The following is a 19,603-nucleotide window of genomic DNA, read 5'->3' on the forward strand; positions in this document are numbered from 1 at the left end:
TTCCACATACTTAGAGTCGCTACTAACGTCTCATGTTCATCTATAATGTGGAAATATAACTCTTACATGAACATCATTTATAGCATAAACTTTGAAAAACGCTTAAAACAACTTCTTATCTGGAAAACACAGTCATGGTCTTCCATCTAAAGAGGAGGGAAGAGAGATAGGAGAGAAATCTAGAGCTAAAACGTCGTAGATCGAGTTGCCCAACAAGTCAATTATCTCCTTTTTTGGGTGAGCTGTAGATTGAGAAGAATTTATAAATATTAATGCCACACACTTAAAGACGTTCCTTCAAACCAATTCATTTAACTAGAGTGAAGTATTAGTTTTCCAACGAACTTTGGAGGCAAATAACTTAGGCTACAATTCACGAGAAGGTATGAAGTCAATCTCAAGCTCTTCCTTGTAACACCATTTTTAAGTTTCATGAAGAAATCAAGGGGAGCAATGCCACTTTTTGGAGCTGGCGAGATTAATGCCACACATATAAAGATGTTCGTTCAAACCAACTAATTTAACTAGAGGTAAGTATTAGTTTTCCGACGAACTTTAGAGGCAAATAACTTAGGCTACAATCCAAGAGAATGTATGAAGTCAATCCCAAGCTCATCCTTGTAACACCATCTTTAAGTTGAATGAAGAAATCAAGGGGAGCAATGTCATGATAGGAGCAGGTGAGAGGCGTTTTAAAACGGCAGCGCTATTGGACATGCGCGTCTTCTTCTTAAAAGAGGAAGAGGATGATGACGTGGCAAGTTAAGTCGAACCCGCCATGTCAAACCAAACCGTCACCCTCCCTGTATTTTTTTTAATTTTAATCCTCTTGTAGACCAGTTTGTTGGGTTTTATGTCCAATAACTCATAGTTTGTAAACAAAAACATATTCTATTTTCAATAAAGTTATTATTGTTGTTTATTCAGTAAAGATTGGTATTGAATAAAGTGAACTTTACGATCATTAATCTAAATCCAATAAACTAAGAACACTCTGGCTATATTATGATTACTTGAACTATATGTAGAGACATAAGAGTGGATCAAGTTTTGTATATGATATAAACAATGTGATCACCAAATTGTACATGTGGAGACATGTGAGTGGGGGCGTCCTATGCAATGAGTATTGCATAAGATCGGACCATGAAGAAAATCACTCAAACTTTATAAAGTCGTTTACTGTTGAGACTGATTTTCTTTTCATTTGATAACCTAGGTAACTCGGTCTTAATCCTGAGCTAACCATGAACTCCTGTTTATTCGGAATTATCCTTAGATTTGCATGGGTGAGAGTGGCTCTAGTTCGCCGACTTAATAGGCCTCCCATTTCAGGGGTAAGACTGGGTGAATAGCTGGGGACGTGGGGTGCAAGATGGAATTCACTCCTACCCACTTTTAGGGATAGAAGAGAGGTAGTTCCCTTAAGCACTGACTCCAGGTCTTGAACAAGGGGCCCAACCCTCTCATTGGCCTGAGAGGGATTCGGTTTAATGGTTGGACCACAAACCAATTGTTCATTAGAGGATCAGTGAGACATAAGGAACAAGAAGTAACTTTAGGGGTAAAACGGTAAGTTGACCTAGGTCTAGTTACGAACAACCTGTGAATGATTGACTTACCAATCATGGTTATATCAAATGGACAAAAATATATCTATAGTGAGGGGAGTCAACTACTAGGCTATAGTCGAGTGTCTTAGTAGTTAACGAATGTTGGTTAACAAGGTTAATGAGTTTAACCGGTTAATCTTGGATCGTTGGAGCCCATGATCTATAGGTCCATTAGGTCCCTCTGCTAGCTCATATCGGACTGAACCATAGAACAGTGTGATGAGTGAGTTCGAAGTGTTCGAATTCAAATTAAGGAATATGCGCTACATATATAGGATATATTTAACCGCATTTTTGTTTTATTTACGAATTAAACAAAAAGAGAGAATCTGAGATATTTAAATAAGATTTAAATATCTTAATCAATTATGTGTCGGAATTGATTGAGATTGGCATTTGAATTAATATTAAATATTAATTAAATAGTTTAATTAATCATTTAATGTTACTTTAATTTGAAATTCATTATTCAAATTAATTGTTGAATTAAAATGAAGAAAGTCAAAATGTTGATTTCATTTAATCGAAAAATCCATGTTAGTGGAATTTTGAGGTGTCAAAATTTTGTTTAACCAAACTTGAATGCTTGCCAAATAAACCCCACAAGTTTGAGTGGAAATTTGAGTGTCAAAATTTGGTTATCTCAAACATGCATGCTTGCCACATAATCCCAAACATTTGAGTGGAATTTTGAGTGTCAAAATTTGGTGATCTCAAATTTGCATGAACATGCAAACATGACTCTTTAAATAGAGTGATCATGATACATGGAAGGTCTTCTTCTTCTTGGTGAAAAACCTTGAGAAAAACCTCTCACAAACACTCTCTTCATATATACAAAATTCCTCCCAAGTTTAGTCACTCACCGGATTCCACAATCCCGTTTCAAGGCCGGAGGATAGTGGAGAAGACACTAGTGGTGGTTTGAAACCGGTTCGTTAAGAAACTTGAGCGACAAAAAGTTAGTATTCAAACTCATGCTTTTGAAACATGCTAGCTAATTTACTATAATTGATGTACTTAGAGTGCCTAAGATCCAAATTGCTTCCGCATGTGTTCTATTAACACCATCAATTGGTATCAGAGAAGGTTTTATGCACTTTATTTACATTAATTTGATCATGGTGGGTACCATTTCATGAATGAAATTTTGTGGTTGCTAAAGTGGATGGTTTTGGTTTTGGCATTTTTTTTATGCTTCCATTTGATACAATTATTGTAATAAGCCTAATGTGTATGGGCTTTAATGAATGAAGAAAGGTCTGTAATTTTTATGGAGTCATTAGAGTTCATTTTAGGTTGTAATTGATCGAAAATGGAAAAGATAGCAAGCTGAACCGAAGAAGAAGATGGAAGAGGCGGTTTGGGTGTTTTTGCTACCTTTGGGGTCCGGTTCAACGTTTTTAAGGGTTGGTTCACCTAGTTCGTGGACCTGGGGAGCGGTTCAAGTTATTTTAATTATTAATGAATAATTTAGTTAATTGCTTGTTTTAAAATGCCAAAACCAATCCACTTTAGTGTGTTTAATTAATTATGCATTATGAATGTATGTTTTAATTTAATAGAAAATTTATATGCATAAAGTATGTCATATAGATTTAAAATCCCACCATAGGCTAAGCATGTTTCATGCATTCCAAGTATGTTATAAGTGTTATAATGTATAGTATGCATGTTTAGGGTTCCATGAGTGATAGATATAAATTGTTATATTATTGCATGGAATGGATGATTATATAATTGTTATATAAAGCATGTTAGATGCATGTTATAGGTTATTTTCAACGTCATAAAACAAGATAGACGTTAAAATCTATAATAAAGATAAGTGCATGCTCACTTAGGGTTAAGAACCGAGCACGATCAATTTTAATAGTTAAAATAGGTTGATGTCTTACAAAATTGCGGTTACGAGAAAGCTCACCTGGCACGATCTTGTCTAAGGCTGGAGGTACTTAAGTTGCCAGTTTACGAAACACCTACTACCCGGAGATCGGACCAGTACTTGAGCTTAGTTAGCCCAGTTTTATGAGCATGCTTAAGTGATGTAAGATTTAGAAAAATCACGTAGACTTAAGTTATATTTAATTAGCCGGAATATACTTAAGTAATGAGTATACCCAACCATCTAAAATACTTAGTGGGAGGAAAAAGGTGTATAAGATACATCGTTTTCTTTTCATGCTCTCTGTAAAATTCACACAGTGAGATTCATGCTCGGCCTCGTGTTGCCCTGGGAGAGTCCTCCATTCGAAAGGTATATGCATGAGTCAATAACAAGGTGAATAGAGAAAGTATTACAGTAAGTGGGAGAAGGAAGTATATCAAATACGTCCTATGGTCTCCACCACTAGGCTGCACCGTGAGATTCCCATGTTCCACCTGCATGTTGCCCTAGAGCAACTACCCATTCAGAGGGTCGTAACATGGGAGTCGAAACAACACAAACTCAAGAAATGGATAGGATTTCTTAGGTCCATTTCCAACTTTGGCTTTTTCATTCGATAGCATTGTTGGGACCGATCTATGAGGTCTGAAAATGGCGGGTCACACTTACGAAGAAATACTAATAGTTGGTATATTCTTGAACAAAACAACGATAATTAAGAACACTATAGGAACAAGAGTTATTCTGGGATTAGTGTTTAAGTCACTAATGTCTTGGTTTAGTGAATGAGTGATTGACTGCCCCTCGGTAGCAGTTGCTCTAACTCACTAAAGTATCGTTGCAAATTAATAATGATTTGGATACATTATTACATTTGCTAAAACTGATTTGATTAAACAGGATTAAGTCAAATCACTAATAGAATTTTCTTTATATCACAGCATGACAAACTCAATAGTACAATTACTCGCTTCTGAGAAATTAAACGGCGACAATTATGCAACTTGGAAATCAAACCTAAACACAATATTGGTCATTGATGATTTAAGGTTTGTTTTAACTGAGGAGTGTCCTCCAAACCCCATCTTAAATACAAACCGAACAGTTCAGGATGCGTACGACAGATGGATAAAGGCAAATGACAAAGCCTGAGTGTACATTCTAGCCAGCATATCTGATGTTTTGGCTAAGAAACACGATGTTATGGGTACTGCTAAAGAGATTATGGAATCTCTAAAAGGGATGTTTGGACAACCGTCCTTCTCCCTTAGACATGAAACCATAAAATACATTTACAACTGCCGTATGAAAGAAGGGACCTCAGTTAGAGAACATGTCCTGGACATGATGGTCCATTTCAATGTGGCAAAAGAAAATGAAGTTGTCATTGATGAGAAGAGTCAAGTCAGTTTTATCATGATGTCTCTTTCGAAGAGGTTCTTCCAGTTCCGCACCAATGTGGTAATGAACAAAATATAATATAACTTGACTGCTCTTCTCAATGAGCTACAGACTTATCAGTCCCTCTTAACGAACAAGGGACAAACAGGAGAAGCAAATGTTGCTATTTCCATGAAATTATTACGAGGATCATCCTCAAAAATAAGTCTGGACCTTCAACTTCTGAAAGTGTTTTGATGAAGAAGACGGGTAAAGGGTAAAGGGAAAAATAAGATTCCTACTAACCGCAAACACATGGTTCAAAAAGCAGATAAAGGAAAATGTTTCCATTTAACGAAAACGAGCACTGGAAGAGAAACTGCCCAAAATACCTTGCAGAGAAGAAAGACGAAAAGACACAACAAGGTAAATATGATTTACTCGTTGTATAAATATGTTTAGTAGAGTATGAAAACTCAACTTGGATACTAGATTCAGGGGCGACTAATCAAATTTGTTCTTTTTACCAGGAAACTAGCTCCTGGAGAATGCTTGCAGACAGCGAGATAAGACTCAGGGTTGGAACAGGAGAGGTTGTCTCAGCAAGATTAGTAGGAAATTTAAAGTTGTTTTTTGGAGATAGATTCATTATATTAGATAATGTACTTTTTGTTCCTAAAATGAAAAGAAATCTAATATCTATCTCTTGTTTATTAGAACAATTGTATAAAGTATCTTTTGAAATCAATGAAGTGTTCATTTGCAAAAGAGGTATTCATATTTGTTCTGCAAAACTAGAAAACAACTTATATATGTTAAAACCGAGCGAAACAAAAGCTATTTTAAATACCGAGATGTTTAAAACAGCTGAAACTCAAAATAAACGACAAAAGATTTCTTCTAATACCTATCTTTGGTACTTAAGACTAGGCCACATTAATCTCAATAGGATTGAGAGATTGGTTAAAAGTGTTATGTTATGGAGCCTAATACTTATTTATAGCTTGGTCAACGGTTATATCAAGTAAAGCTATATTTGGTAAAGCTATATATAGTAAAGCTATATATGGTAAAGCTATATATGGTAAAGTTATATCCGGTAAAACTATATATGGTAAATAGCTATATATAGTAGATGGCTAAATCTGATAAAGCTATATATAGTAAACTATACCATATATATATATCTGGTCCGGTAGAGCTTTGAAAATGTACTTTTCTATTCTCTGTACTCTCTCTTGTTGTACATACCTGAAGTCATCGATAAAAAAGAAGAATCCTTTTAGCCAGAGTTCTCCTTGCAATTTTCTCTATCACATTCTTTGTGTTCATCTAGATCGAGCGTGTGCGTTGTTGTGTGATCCTAACAATTGGTATCAGAGCTAACGACTGATATCGATCCTAACAACTGGTATCAGAGCTAACGACTGATATCGATCCTAACAACTGGTATCAGAGGCAGGCGGAAGTCAGAGTCAGGCGAAACTCGCCACGATCTGTGAAGATGGAAAGTTCAAAGATTGGAATTGAGAAGTTCGATGGATCCGATTTCGGTTTCTGGAAAATGCAGATTGAAGATTGTCTGTACCAGAAAGATCTTCACGAACCTCTGTTGGGGGTGAAGCCGGATACCATAACCACGGAACAGTGGAAGCTCAAGGATCGACAAGCCTTGGGGCTGATCCGGTTGACGCTATCGAGAAACATGGCGTTCAACATTATTAAGGAGAAGACAACGTCAGGTCTGTTGAATACGCTGTCGAATATGTACGAAAAATCGTCGGCTATGAACAAGGTGTATTTGATGCGGAGATTGTTATGAGTCCTTGTGAGAACTGCATTATGAGCAAACATAAACGAGTTAGCTTCACAAAGATTGTTAGAGAATTGAAGAAAAGTACCATGCCCTAAAACGTATAGTTTGTAATAAAAACATATTCTATTTTCAATAAAGTTATTATTGTTGTTTATCAAGTAAAGATTGTTATTGAATAAAGTGAACATTACGATCACTAATCTAAATCCAATAAACTAAGAACACTCTGGCTATAGTATGATTACTTGAACTATATGTAGTGAATAAAAATCATGGGACCTCGTGCATGTATGTATGTCATGTGTATCGGGATACTTCCCCGTTATGTTAAGTTAGTACGGATGCATACCTTCGATATATATGTTCGACATGTTATCATGAAGACCTTTTCTTTTATGAGGGTCCAGTCACATGTATTGTGTTGTGCCCGACAAAGTCCGGCCTAAGGGGCACGTATACCAATCCGTCTGAAGGGTCCATGTATGCGTACGTGGACCGTGTGTAGAAAAGTACCATGCATCCAACTCTGCCAAGAATTGAAAAAAAACTAAGGTCATGCTATGTTTTAAACGATAGGTCACAGTCATATATTGTGTGTGATTGCATTACTAACCGAATAATATAACTTTACACGATATAAGGTGTTTGCCTCACTAGTTGTGTTCGTATATCCCAACACCATTTTCGCATTTATAAAGAAATTTAAGAGGACCCTCTTGTAATTAAATATTATTTTGTATTTAATTTTGGTGTTGTTTATCTTCCTTTAAATTTATATTTTATCGAATTTTCTTGTTTTATTTTATGTTACTTTTCATTTTTTTTGTTTTCTTTTTCATATTTTTAGTTTTGGTCCGAGATCCAAATTCTTGAAAATCGGACATCAAGAAAGATTGTGGAACTACAATGTAATATGTGAAACTTTTAATAAGATATATGGAAATTAAGGGATTGTGCCTACCATCCTATTCTAAGATCGATGTGAAGATGACAGAAACATGAGCTTTTAATACCTATTTTAGATTTTATTGTTCTAAACTCTCTCTCAGATTGGTCCGTAAAAAACATCATTTTTTTTTTAGTTTTAATATAAAAACTATATTACAACTTTGAAAACTTGTATTCATATACAAATATAATATTTTGTTTTTCTTCATAATTTAAAATTTTGGAGAACAACAATACACTTCGTTACGAAATAAATTTCATACAAAAAAAAAAAAAAAAAACAACATTTTTGTGTTATTCCATTATTTTTCATTGGTTCCGGAAGGATAATTCCACCAAAAGGAGATAATAAAGCTTCTCTAACTTTTATAGTTCCACTTGTGAATCAATTCATCAACATTAGCAAGAAAGTTTCTCAAGTAAATTCCATCATCTTTAGCCGTCCAAAGACAAGTTCCTACAGTTCCACGTTTGCACCTATCACGGAGCCATAAGTGCTGCGTTTCAGGCCAAAAGCTTTCAAATGAGACATATGCTTGTGGCGTCTCCAATTTGCACCAATAGAGGGTTGATCCCCAAAAGCTAACCTTGAAGTTCCACTGGTAATCATCTCCATGATTAAGCAAACGATGATACCCCAAGTCATCGTCTTTAGACTGACAATGCACAAGCAACCCAAGTTTGCTTAGCCCGTTAACCACATGAATGTAATATCTAGAAGGTCCTGGTGGTGGTAACGCGACCCTTGGAACCTGAGCCCCAACTAAAGCCACCATGAAAAGAAAGAAAACGACAATATTCTTTATCATTTCCTAATCAACCTTTAGCTTAACTACCAATTTGTGTTGGACATGTGAATAAATATACGTACTTATAGTACATGCAAGAAACTATGTAAATGCATGCTATGGTTGCAAAAAAACTCAATCATTTAACTAATCTCGGTTATGCAACACAATTTAAGGTTAATTTTGGGATAATTTGAGAGATTTATTAGATTTTCACTAACAAAATTCCTTGAATAGATAATAGTTATTAGCCCAAGAATAATAAATATTTCATTGATTTTTAAAACACTCTCATAAAATGGACAACAAAATATGAATACTTCCCGGTAGAAAATATAAAATAGAGAAAGCAATTCATAGATTACATATGGTATAGCACCCAAGTCCAACAAGGCATTAAATTCCCGATTTATTTTTTTAAGTTGAACTTTCAAACTTTTTACGAGGACCTTAGAAATTTTAGGGTGAGGTAGAACAGATAAGTTCAAAAAATTCTAGAACTATAGTTTCAAACAGGAATTGCGCAAGACTTCTTTCGCAAGAATTACTCAATGCCTGTTGGGAGAACCGTTATGGGGTTTTGATTTCATCATGTCACACCCTGAATCTCTAGGATGTTGGGTTTTATGCCCTAAAACGTATAGTTTGTAAACAAAAACATATTCTATTTTCAATAAAGTTATTATTGTTGTTTATCAAGTGAAGATTGTTATTGAATAAAGTGAACTTTACGACCACTAATCTAAATCCAATAAACTAAGAACACTCTGGCTATAGTATGATTACTTGAACTATATGTAGTGAATAAAAATCATGGGACCTCGTGCATGTATGTATGTATGTCATGTGTATCGGGATACTTCCCCGTTATGTTAAGTTAGTACGGATGCATACCTTCGATATATATGTTCGACATGTTATCATGAAGACCTTTTCTTTTATGAGGGTCCAGTCACGTGTATTGTGTTGTGCCCGACAAAGTCCGGCCTAAGGGGCACGTATACCAATCCGTCTGAAGGGTCCATGTATGCGTACGTGGGCCGTGTGTAGAAAAGTACCATGCATCCAACTCTGCCAAGAATTGAAAAAAGCCTAAGGTCATGCTATGGTTTAAACGATAGGTCACAGTCATATATTGTGTGTGATTGCATTACTAACCGAATAATATAACTTTACACGATATAAGGTGTTTGCCTCACTAGTTGTGTTCGTATATCCCAACACCATTTTCGCATTTATAAAGAAATTTAAGAGGACCCTCTTGTAATTAAATATTATTTTGTATTTAATTTTGGTGTTGTTTATCTTCCTTTAAATTTATATTTTATCAAATTTTCATGTTTTATTTTATGTTACTTTTCATTTTTTTTGTTTGCTTTTTCATATTTTTAGTTTTGGTCCGAGATCCAAATTCTTGAAAATCGGACATCAAGAAAGATTGTGGAACTACAATGTAATATGTGAAACTTTTAATAAGATATATGGAAATTCAAGGATTGTGCCTACCATCCTATTCTAAGATGGATGTGAAGATGGCAGAAACATGAGCTTTTAATACCTATTTTAGATTTTATTGTTCTAAACTCTCTCTCAGATTGGTCCGTAAAAATCATCATTTTTTTTAGTTTTAATATAAAAACTATATTACAACTTTGAAAACTTGTATTTGATGGTGTTAATATAACACATGCGGAAGCAATTTGGATCTTAGGCACTTTTAGAACATCAATTATTGTAAATAACTAGCATGTTCATAAGTATTAAAACTTAATGGGTTTAAATACTAACCTTTTGTAGTTCAAACTCCTTTTGCCTCACGAACCGGTTTCGAACCACCACTAGTGTCTTCTCCACTATCCTCCAGCCTTAGAACGGGATTGTGGAATCCGGTGAGTGACTAAACTTGGGAGGGATTTTGTATATGTGAAAGAGAGTGTTTGTTTCAAGGTTTTTTCATCAAGATGAAGAAGAATCCCTTCCAAGTATCATGATCACTCTATTTAAAGAGTCAAGTTTGCATGTTCATGCAAACTTGAGATCACCAAATTTTGACACTTAAAATTCCACTCAAATGTTTGGGATTATGTGGCAAGCATGCACGTTTGAGTTAACCAAATTTTGACACTCAAAATTCCACTCAAACTTGTGGGGTTTATTTGGCAAACATGCAAGTTGGTTAAACCAAATTTTGACACCTCAAAATTCCACTAACATGGATTTTTCCATTAGATGAAAGTCAACATTTTGACTTTCTTCATTTTAATTCAACAATTAATTTGAATAATTAATTTCAAATTAAAGTAACATTAAATGATTAATTAAACTATTTAATTAATATTTAATATTAATTCAAATGTCAATCCCAATCAATTCCGACACATAATTGATTTAAGATATTTAAATCTTATTTAAATATCTCAGATTCTCTCTTTTCGTTTAATTCGTAAATAAAACAAAATTGCGGTTAAATATATCGTATATATGTAACGCATATTCCCTAATTTGAATTCAAACACTTCGAACTCACTCGTCACACTGTTCTATGGTTTAGTCCGATATGAGCTAGCAGAGGGACCTAATGGACCTATAGATCATGGGCTCCAACGATCCAAGATTAACCGATTAAACTCATTGACCTGGTTAACCAACATTCGTTAACTACTAGGACACTCCACTATAGCCTAGTAGTTGCACTCCCCTCACTATAGATATATTTCTGTCCATCTGATATAACCATGATTAGTAAGTCGATCCTTCACAGGTTGTTCGTAACTAGAGCTGGGTCAATTTACCGTTTTACCCCTGAAGTCATTTCTTGTTCCTTATGTCTCACTGATCCTCTAATGAACAATTGGTTTGTGGTCCAACCAGTAAACCGAATCCCTCTCAGGCCAATGAGAGGGTGGGGCCCCTTGTTCAAGACATGGAGTCAGTGCTTAAGGGAACTACCTTTCTTCTATCCCTAAAAGTGGGTAGGAGTGAATTCCGTCTTGCACCCCATGTCCCCAGCCATTCACCCAGTCTTACCCCTGAAATGGGAGGCCTGTTGAGTCGGCGAACTAGAGCCACTCTCACCCATGCAAATCTAAGGATAATTCCGAATAAACAGGAGTTCATGGTTAGCTCAGGATTAAAACCGAGTTACCTAGGTTATCAAATGAAAAGAAAATTAGTCTCAACAGTAAACGACTTTATAAAGTGAGAGTGGTTTTCTTCATGGTCCGATCTTATGCAATACTCATTGCATAGGACGCCCCCACTCACATGTCTCCACATGCACAATTTAGTGATCACATTGTTTATATCATATACAAAAGTGGGCCGCATCCATAGTGTCCCCAGAATAAGGTACTCAGTCTTATCCTTATACTATAGATCATTTTGACTATATACTTGAACTTGATCCACTCTTATGTCTCTACATATAGTTCAAGTAATCATACTATAGCCAGAGTGTTCTTAGTTTATTGGATTTAGATTAATGATCGTAAAGTTCACTTTATTCAATAACAATTTATTACTGAATAAACATCAATAATAACTTTATTGAAAATAGAATATATCTTTGTTTACAAACTATGAGTTTTAGGACATAAAACCCAACAGTATTCATATACAAATATAATATTTTGTTTTTCTTCATAATTTAAAATTTTGGAGAACAACAATACACTTCGTTACAAAATAAATTTCATACAAAAAAAAAAACAACATTTTTGTGTTATTCCATTATTTTTCATTGGTTCCGGAAGGATAATTCCACCAAAAGGAGATAATAAAGCTTCTCTAACTTTTATAGTTCCACTTGTGAATCAATTCATCAACATTAGCAAGAAAGTTTCTCAAGTAAATTCCATCATCTTTAGCCGTCCAAAGACAAGTTCCTACAGTTCCACGTTTGCACCTATCACGGAGCCATAAGTGCTGCGTTTCAGGCCAAAAGCTTTCAAATGAGACATATGCTTGTGGCGTCTCCAATTTGCACCAATAGAGGGTTGATCCCCAAAAGCTAACCTTGAAGTTCCACTGGTAATCATCTCCATGATTAAGCAAACGATGATACCCCAAGTCATCGTCTTTAGACTGACAATGCACAAGCAACCCAAGTTTGCTTAGCCCGTTAACCACATGAATGTAATATCTAGAAGGTCCTGGTGGTGGTAACGCGACCCTTGGAACCTGAGCCCCAACTAAAGCCACCGTGAAAAGAAAGAAAACGACAATATTCTTTATCATTTCCTAATCAACCTTTAGCTTAACTACCAATTTGTGTTGGACATGTGAATAAATATACGTACTTATAGTACATGCAAGAAACTATGTAAATGCATGCTATGGTTGCAAAAAAAACTCAATCATTTAACTAATCTCCGTTATGCAACACAATTTAAGGTTAATTTTGGGATAATTTGAGAGATTTATTAGATTTTCAATAACAAAATTCCTTGAATAGATAATAGTTATTAGCCCAAGAATAATAAATATTTCATTGATTTTTAAAACACTCTCATAAAATGGACAACAAAATATGAATACTTCCCGGTAGAAAACATAAAATAGAGAAAGCAATTCATAGATTACATATGGTATAGCACCCAAGTCCAACAAGGTATTAAATTCCCGATTTATTTTTTTAAGTTGAACTTTCAAACTTTTTACGAGGACCTTAGAAATTTTAGGGTGAGGTAGAACAGATAAGTTCAAAAAATTCTAGAACTATAGTTTCAAACAGGAATTGCGCAAGACTTCTTTCGCAAGAATTACTCAATGCCTGTTGGGAGAACCGTTATGGGGTTTTGATTTCATCATGTCACACCCTGAATCTCTAGGATGTTGGGTTTTATGCCCTAAAACGTATAGTTTGTAAACAAAAACATATTCTATTTTCAATAAAGTTATTATTGTTGTTTATCAAGTGAAGATTGTTATTGAATAAAGTGAACTTTACGACCACTAATCTAAATCCAATAAACTAAGAACACTCTGGCTATAGTATGATTACTTGAACTATATGTAGTGAATAAAAATCATGGGACCTCGTGCATGTATGTATGTATGTCATGTGTATCGGGATACTTCCCCGTTATGTTAAGTTAGTACGGATGCATACCTTCGATATATATGTTCGACATGTTATCATGAAGACCTTTTCTTTTATGAGGGTCCAGTCACGTGTATTGTGTTGTGCCCGACAAAGTCCGGCCTAAGGGGCACGTATACCAATCCGTCTGAAGGGTCCATGTATGCGTACGTGGGCCGTGTGTAGAAAAGTACCATGCATCCAACTCTGCCAAGAATTGAAAAAAGCCTAAGGTCATGCTATGGTTTAAACGATAGGTCACAGTCATATATTGTGTGTGATTGCATTACTAACCGAATAATATAACTTTACACGATATAAGGTGTTTGCCTCACTAGTTGTGTTCGTATATCCCAACACCATTTTCGCATTTATAAAGAAATTTAAGAGGACCCTCTTGTAATTAAATATTATTTTGTATTTAATTTTGGTGTTGTTTATCTTCCTTTAAATTTATATTTTATCGAATTTTCATGTTTTATTTTATGTTACTTTTCATTTTTTTTGTTTGCTTTTTCATATTTTTAGTTTTGGTCCGAGATCCAAATTCTTGAAAATCGGACATCAAGAAAGATTGTGGAACTACAATGTAATATGTGAAACTTTTAATAAGATATATGGAAATTCAAGGATTGTGCCTACCATCCTATTCTAAGATGGATGTGAAGATGGCAGAAACATGAGCTTTTAATACCTATTTTAGATTTTATTGTTCTAAACTCTCTCTCAGATTGGTCCGTAAAAATCATCATTTTTTTTAGTTTTAATATAAAAACTATATTACAACTTTGAAAACTTGTATTTGATGGTGTTAATATAACACATGCGGAAGCAATTTGGATCTTAGGCACTTTTAGAACATCAATTATTGTAAATAACTAGCATGTTCATAAGTATTAAAACTTAATGGGTTTAAATACTAACCTTTTGTAGTTCAAACTCCTTTTGCCTCACGAACCGGTTTCGAACCACCACTAGTGTCTTCTCCACTATCCTCCAGCCTTAGAACGGGATTGTGGAATCCGGTGAGTGACTAAACTTGGGAGGGATTTTGTATATGTGAAAGAGAGTGTTTGTTTCAAGGTTTTTTCATCAAGATGAAGAAGAATCCCTTCCAAGTATCATGATCACTCTATTTAAAGAGTCAAGTTTGCATGTTCATGCAAACTTGAGATCACCAAATTTTGACACTTAAAATTCCACTCAAATGTTTGGGATTATGTGGCAAGCATGCACGTTTGAGTTAACCAAATTTTGACACTCAAAATTCCACTCAAACTTGTGGGGTTTATTTGGCAAACATGCAAGTTGGTTAAACCAAATTTTGACACCTCAAAATTCCACTAACATGGATTTTTCCATTAGATGAAAGTCAACATTTTGACTTTCTTCATTTTAATTCAACAATTAATTTGAATAATTAATTTCAAATTAAAGTAACATTAAATGATTAATTAAACTATTTAATTAATATTTAATATTAATTCAAATGTCAATCCCAATCAATTCCGACACATAATTGATTTAAGATATTTAAATCTTATTTAAATATCTCAGATTCTCTCTTTTCGTTTAATTCGTAAATAAAACAAAATTGCGGTTAAATATATCGTATATATGTAACGCATATTCCCTAATTTGAATTCGAACACTTCGAACTCACTCGTCACACTGTTCTATGGTTTAGTCCGATATGAGCTAGCAGAGGGACCTAATGGACCTATAGATCATGGGCTCCAACGATCGAAGATTAACCGATTAAACTCATTAACCTGGTTAACCAACATTCGTTAACTACTAGGACACTCCACTATAGCCTAGTAGTTGCACTCCCCTCACTATAGATATATTTCTGTCCATCTGATATAACCATGATTAGTAAGTCGATCCTTCACAGGTTGTTCGTAACTAGAGCTGGGTCAATTTACCGTTTTACCCCTGAAGTCATTTCTTGTTCCTTATGTCTCACTGATCCTCTAATGAACAATTGGTTTGTGGTCCAACCAGTAAACCGAATCCCTCTCAGGCCAATGAGAGGGTGGGGCCCCTTGTTCAAGACATGGAGTCAGTGCTTAAGGGAACTACCTTTCTTCTATCCCTAAAAGTGGGTAGGAGTGAATTCCGTCTTGCACCCCATGTCCCCAGCCATTCACCCAGTCTTACCCCTGAAATGGGAGGCCTGTTGAGTCGGCGAACTAGAGCCACTCTCACCCATGCAAATCTAAGGATAATTCCGAATAAACAGGAGTTCATGGTTAGCTCAGGATTAAAACCGAGTTACCTAGGTTATCGAATGTAAAGAAAATCAGTCTCAACAGTAAACGACTTTATAAAGTGAGAGTGGTTTTCTTCATGGTCCGATCTTATGCAATACTCATTGCATAGGACGCCCCCACTCACATGTCTCCACATGCACAATTTAGTGATCACATTGTTTATATCATATACAAAAGTGGGCCGCATCCATAGTGTCCCCAGAATAAGGTACTCAGTCTTATCCTTATACTATAGATCATTTTGACTATATACTTGAACTTGATCCACTCTTATGTCTCTACATATAGTTCAAGTAATCATACTATAGCAAGAGTGTTCTTAGTTTATTGGATTTAGATTAATGATCGTAAAGTTCACTTTATTCAATAACAATTTATTACTGAATAAACATCAATAATAACTTTATTGAAAATAGAATATATCTTTGTTTACAAACTATGAGTTTTAGGACATAAAACCCAACAGTATTCATATACAAATATAATATTTTGTTTTTCTTCATAATTTAAAATTTTGGAGAACAACAATACACTTCGTTACAAAATAAATTTCATACAAAAAAAAACAACATTTTTGTGTTATTCCATTATTTTTCATTGGTTCCGGAAGGATAATTCCACCAAAAGGAGATAATAAAGCTTCTCTAACTTTTATAGTTCCACTTGTGAATCAATTCATCAACATTAGCAAGAAAGTTTCTCAAGTAAATTCCATCATCTTTAGCCGTCCAAAGACAAGTTCCTACAGTTCCACGTTTGCACCTATCACGGAGCCATAAGTGCTGCGTTTCAGGCCAAAAGCTTTCAAATGAGACATATGCTTGTGGCGTCTCCAATTTGCACCAATAGAGGGTTGATCCCCAAAAGCTAACCTTGAAGTTCCACTGGTAATCATCTCCATGATTAAGCAAACGATGATACCCCAAGTCATCGTCTTTAGACTGACAAGGCACAAGCAACCCAAGTTTGCTTAGCCCGTTAACCACATGTATGTAATATCTAGAAGGTCCTGGTGGTGGTAACGCGACCCTTGGAACCTGAGCCCCAACTAAAGCCACCGTGAAAAGAAAGAAAACGACAATATTCTTTATCATTTCCTAATCAACCTTTAGCTTAACTACCAATTTGTGTTGGACATGTGAATAAATATACGTACTTATAGTACATGCAAGAAACTATGTAAATGCATGCTATGGTTGCAAAAAAACTCAATCATTTAACTAATCTCGGTTGCAACACAATTTAAGGTTAATTTTGGGATAATTTGAGAGATTTATTAGATTTTCAATAACAAAATTCCTTGAATAGATAATAGTTATTAGCCCAAGAATAATAAATATTTCATTGATTTTTAAAACACTCTCATAAAATGGACAACAAAATATGAATACTTCCCGGTAGAAAACATAAAATAGAGAAAGCAATTCATAGATTACATATGGTATAGCACCCAAGTCCAACAAGGTATTAAATTCCCGATTTATTTTTTTAAGTTGAACTTTCAAACTTTTTACGAGGACCTTAGAAATTTTAGGGTGAGGTAGAACAGATAAGTTCAAAAAATTCTAGAACTATAGTTTCAAACAGGAATTGCGCAAGACTTCTTTCGCAAGAATTACTCAATGCCTGTTGGGAGAACCGTTATGGGGTTTTGATTTCATCATGTCACACCCTGAATCTCTAGGATGTTGGGTTTTATGCCCTAAAACGTATAGTTTGTAAACAAAAACATATTCTATTTTCAATAAAGTTATTATTGTTGTTTATCAAGTGAAGATTGTTATTGAATAAAGTGAACTTTACGACCACTAATCTAAATCCAATAAACTAAGAACACTCTGGCTATAGTATGATTACTTGAACTATATGTAGTGAATAAAAATCATGGGACCTCGTGCATGTATGTATGTATGTCATGTGTATCGGGATACTTCCCCGTTATGTTAAGTTAGTACGGATGCATACCTTCGATATATATGTTCGACATGTTATCATGAAGACCTTTTCTTTTATGAGGGTCCAGTCACGTGTATTGTGTTGTGCCCGACAAAGTCCGGCCTAAGGGGCACGTATACCAATCCGTCTGAAGGGTCCATGTATGCGTACGTGGGCCGTGTGTAGAAAAGTACCATGCATCCAACTCTGCCAAGAATTGAAAAAAGCCTAAGGTCATGCTATGGTTTAAACGATAGGTCACAGTCATATATTGTGTGTGATTGCATTACTAACCGAATAATATAACTTTACACGATATAAGGTGTTTGCCTCACTAGTTGCGTTCGTATATCCCAACACCATTTTCGCATTTATAAAGAAATTTAAGAGGACCCTCTTGTAATTAAATATTATTTTGTATTTAATTTTGGTGTTGTTTATCTTCCTTTAAATTTATATTTTATCGAATTTTCATGTTTTATTTTATGTTACTTTTCATTTTTTTTGTTTGCTTTTTCATATTTTTAGTTTTGGTCCGAGATCCAAATTCTTGAAAATCGGACATCAAGAAAGATTGTGGAACTACAATGTAATATGTGAAACTTTTAATAAGATATATGGAAATTCAAGGATTGTGCCTACCATCCTATTCTAAGATGGATGTGAAGATGGCAGAAACATGAGCTTTTAATACCTATTTTAGATTTTATTGTTCTAAACTCTCTCTCAGATTGGTCAGTAAAAATCATCATTTTTTTTTAGTTTTAATATAAAAACTATATTACAACTTTGAAAACTTGTATTCATATACAAATATAATATTTTGTTTTTCTTCATAATTTAAAATTTTGGAGAACAACAATACACTTCGTTACGAAATAAATTTCATACAAAAAAAAAAAAATAACATTTTTGTGTTATTCCATTATTTTTCATTGGTTCCGGAAGGATAATTCCACCAAAAGGAGATAATAAAGCTTCTCTAACTTTTATAGTTCCACTTGTGAATCAATTCATCAACATTAGCAAGAAAGTTTCTCAAGTAAATTCCATCATCTTTAGCCGTCCAAAGACAAGTTCCTACAGTTCCACGTTTGCACCTATCACGAAGCCATAAGTGCTGCGTTTCAGGCCAAAAGCTTTCAAAAGAGACATATGCTTGTGGCGTCTCCAATTTGCATCATGTCACACCCTGAATCTCTAGGATGTTGGGTTTTATGCCCTAAAACATATAGTTTGTAAACAAAAACATATTCTATTTTCAATAAAGTTATTATTGTTGTTTATCAAGTAAAGATTGTTATTGAATAAAGTGAACTTTACGATCACTAATCTAAATCCAATAAACTAAGAACACTCTGGCTATAGTATGATTACTTGAACTATATGTAGTGAATAAAAATCATGGGACCTCGTGCATGTATGTATGTCATGTGTATCGGGATACTTCCCCGTCAAGATCTCTTATACTCCAACATCGTGAAGAGTTTAACTATCTCCATGTCGGTCTTGTCCAAGTCGCGGTAAAACCATTGTTCAGACTTGGATTAGATATCCCAGTCCTTATCTCCTTACGAGATAAGAGACATGAAGATTTCAAAACAAAAGATCATTAATTTCTGCTTTGCAGAACGTTAGTAATTCTTTATTCATTTGAATAGGTCGGACTTTTGTAGGAATATTTTTCTCCTCGAAAGCTTTGATATAAGGAAGATCAACAATATGTTGTTTCCTATTCCAAAATGCATTTGGGATATTTGAACAAACTTCTTTTTCTAATTGAGTTTGTAAAGTTTTGATTTTAAACTGGACAGTTTTGTTTTGAATTTGTTCTTCTATTCTTTTGAATGAAATTTCTTATTTCAAAAAAGAAATTTGT

At 34.6% G+C, this 19,603-nt stretch overlaps 3 protein-coding genes across 3 annotated transcripts; all 3 read right to left on the reverse strand.

Annotated features, from left to right (window-relative positions):
* Window positions 1–8,004: 8,004 nt before the first annotated feature.
* LOC147786232 (S-protein homolog 6-like) lies at window positions 8,005–8,454 on the reverse strand. Its single transcript, XM_087120897.1, has one exon. It carries the CDS (start codon window positions 8,452–8,454, stop codon window positions 8,005–8,007), a length of 450 nt encoding a protein of 149 aa, XP_086977023.1.
* A 3,765-nt stretch (window positions 8,455–12,219) lies between these two features.
* On the reverse strand, window positions 12,220–12,669 carry LOC147786233 (S-protein homolog 1-like). Its single transcript, XM_087120879.1, has one exon. It carries the CDS (start codon window positions 12,667–12,669, stop codon window positions 12,220–12,222), a length of 450 nt encoding a protein of 149 aa, XP_086977005.1.
* A 3,764-nt stretch (window positions 12,670–16,433) lies between these two features.
* On the reverse strand, window positions 16,434–16,883 carry LOC147786234 (S-protein homolog 1-like). Its single transcript, XM_087120880.1, has one exon. The coding sequence runs from the start codon at window positions 16,881–16,883 to the stop codon at window positions 16,434–16,436; it is 450 nt and encodes a 149-aa protein (XP_086977006.1).
* Between the last annotated feature and the right edge of the window lie 2,720 nt (window positions 16,884–19,603).

Source organism: Cucurbita pepo, unplaced genomic scaffold (genome assembly GCF_057944985.1).
Source record: "Cucurbita pepo subsp. pepo isolate OVF unplaced genomic scaffold, ASM5794498v1 scafford_4, whole genome shotgun sequence".
NCBI classification, from domain to species: Eukaryota; Viridiplantae; Streptophyta; class Magnoliopsida; order Cucurbitales; family Cucurbitaceae; genus Cucurbita; species Cucurbita pepo.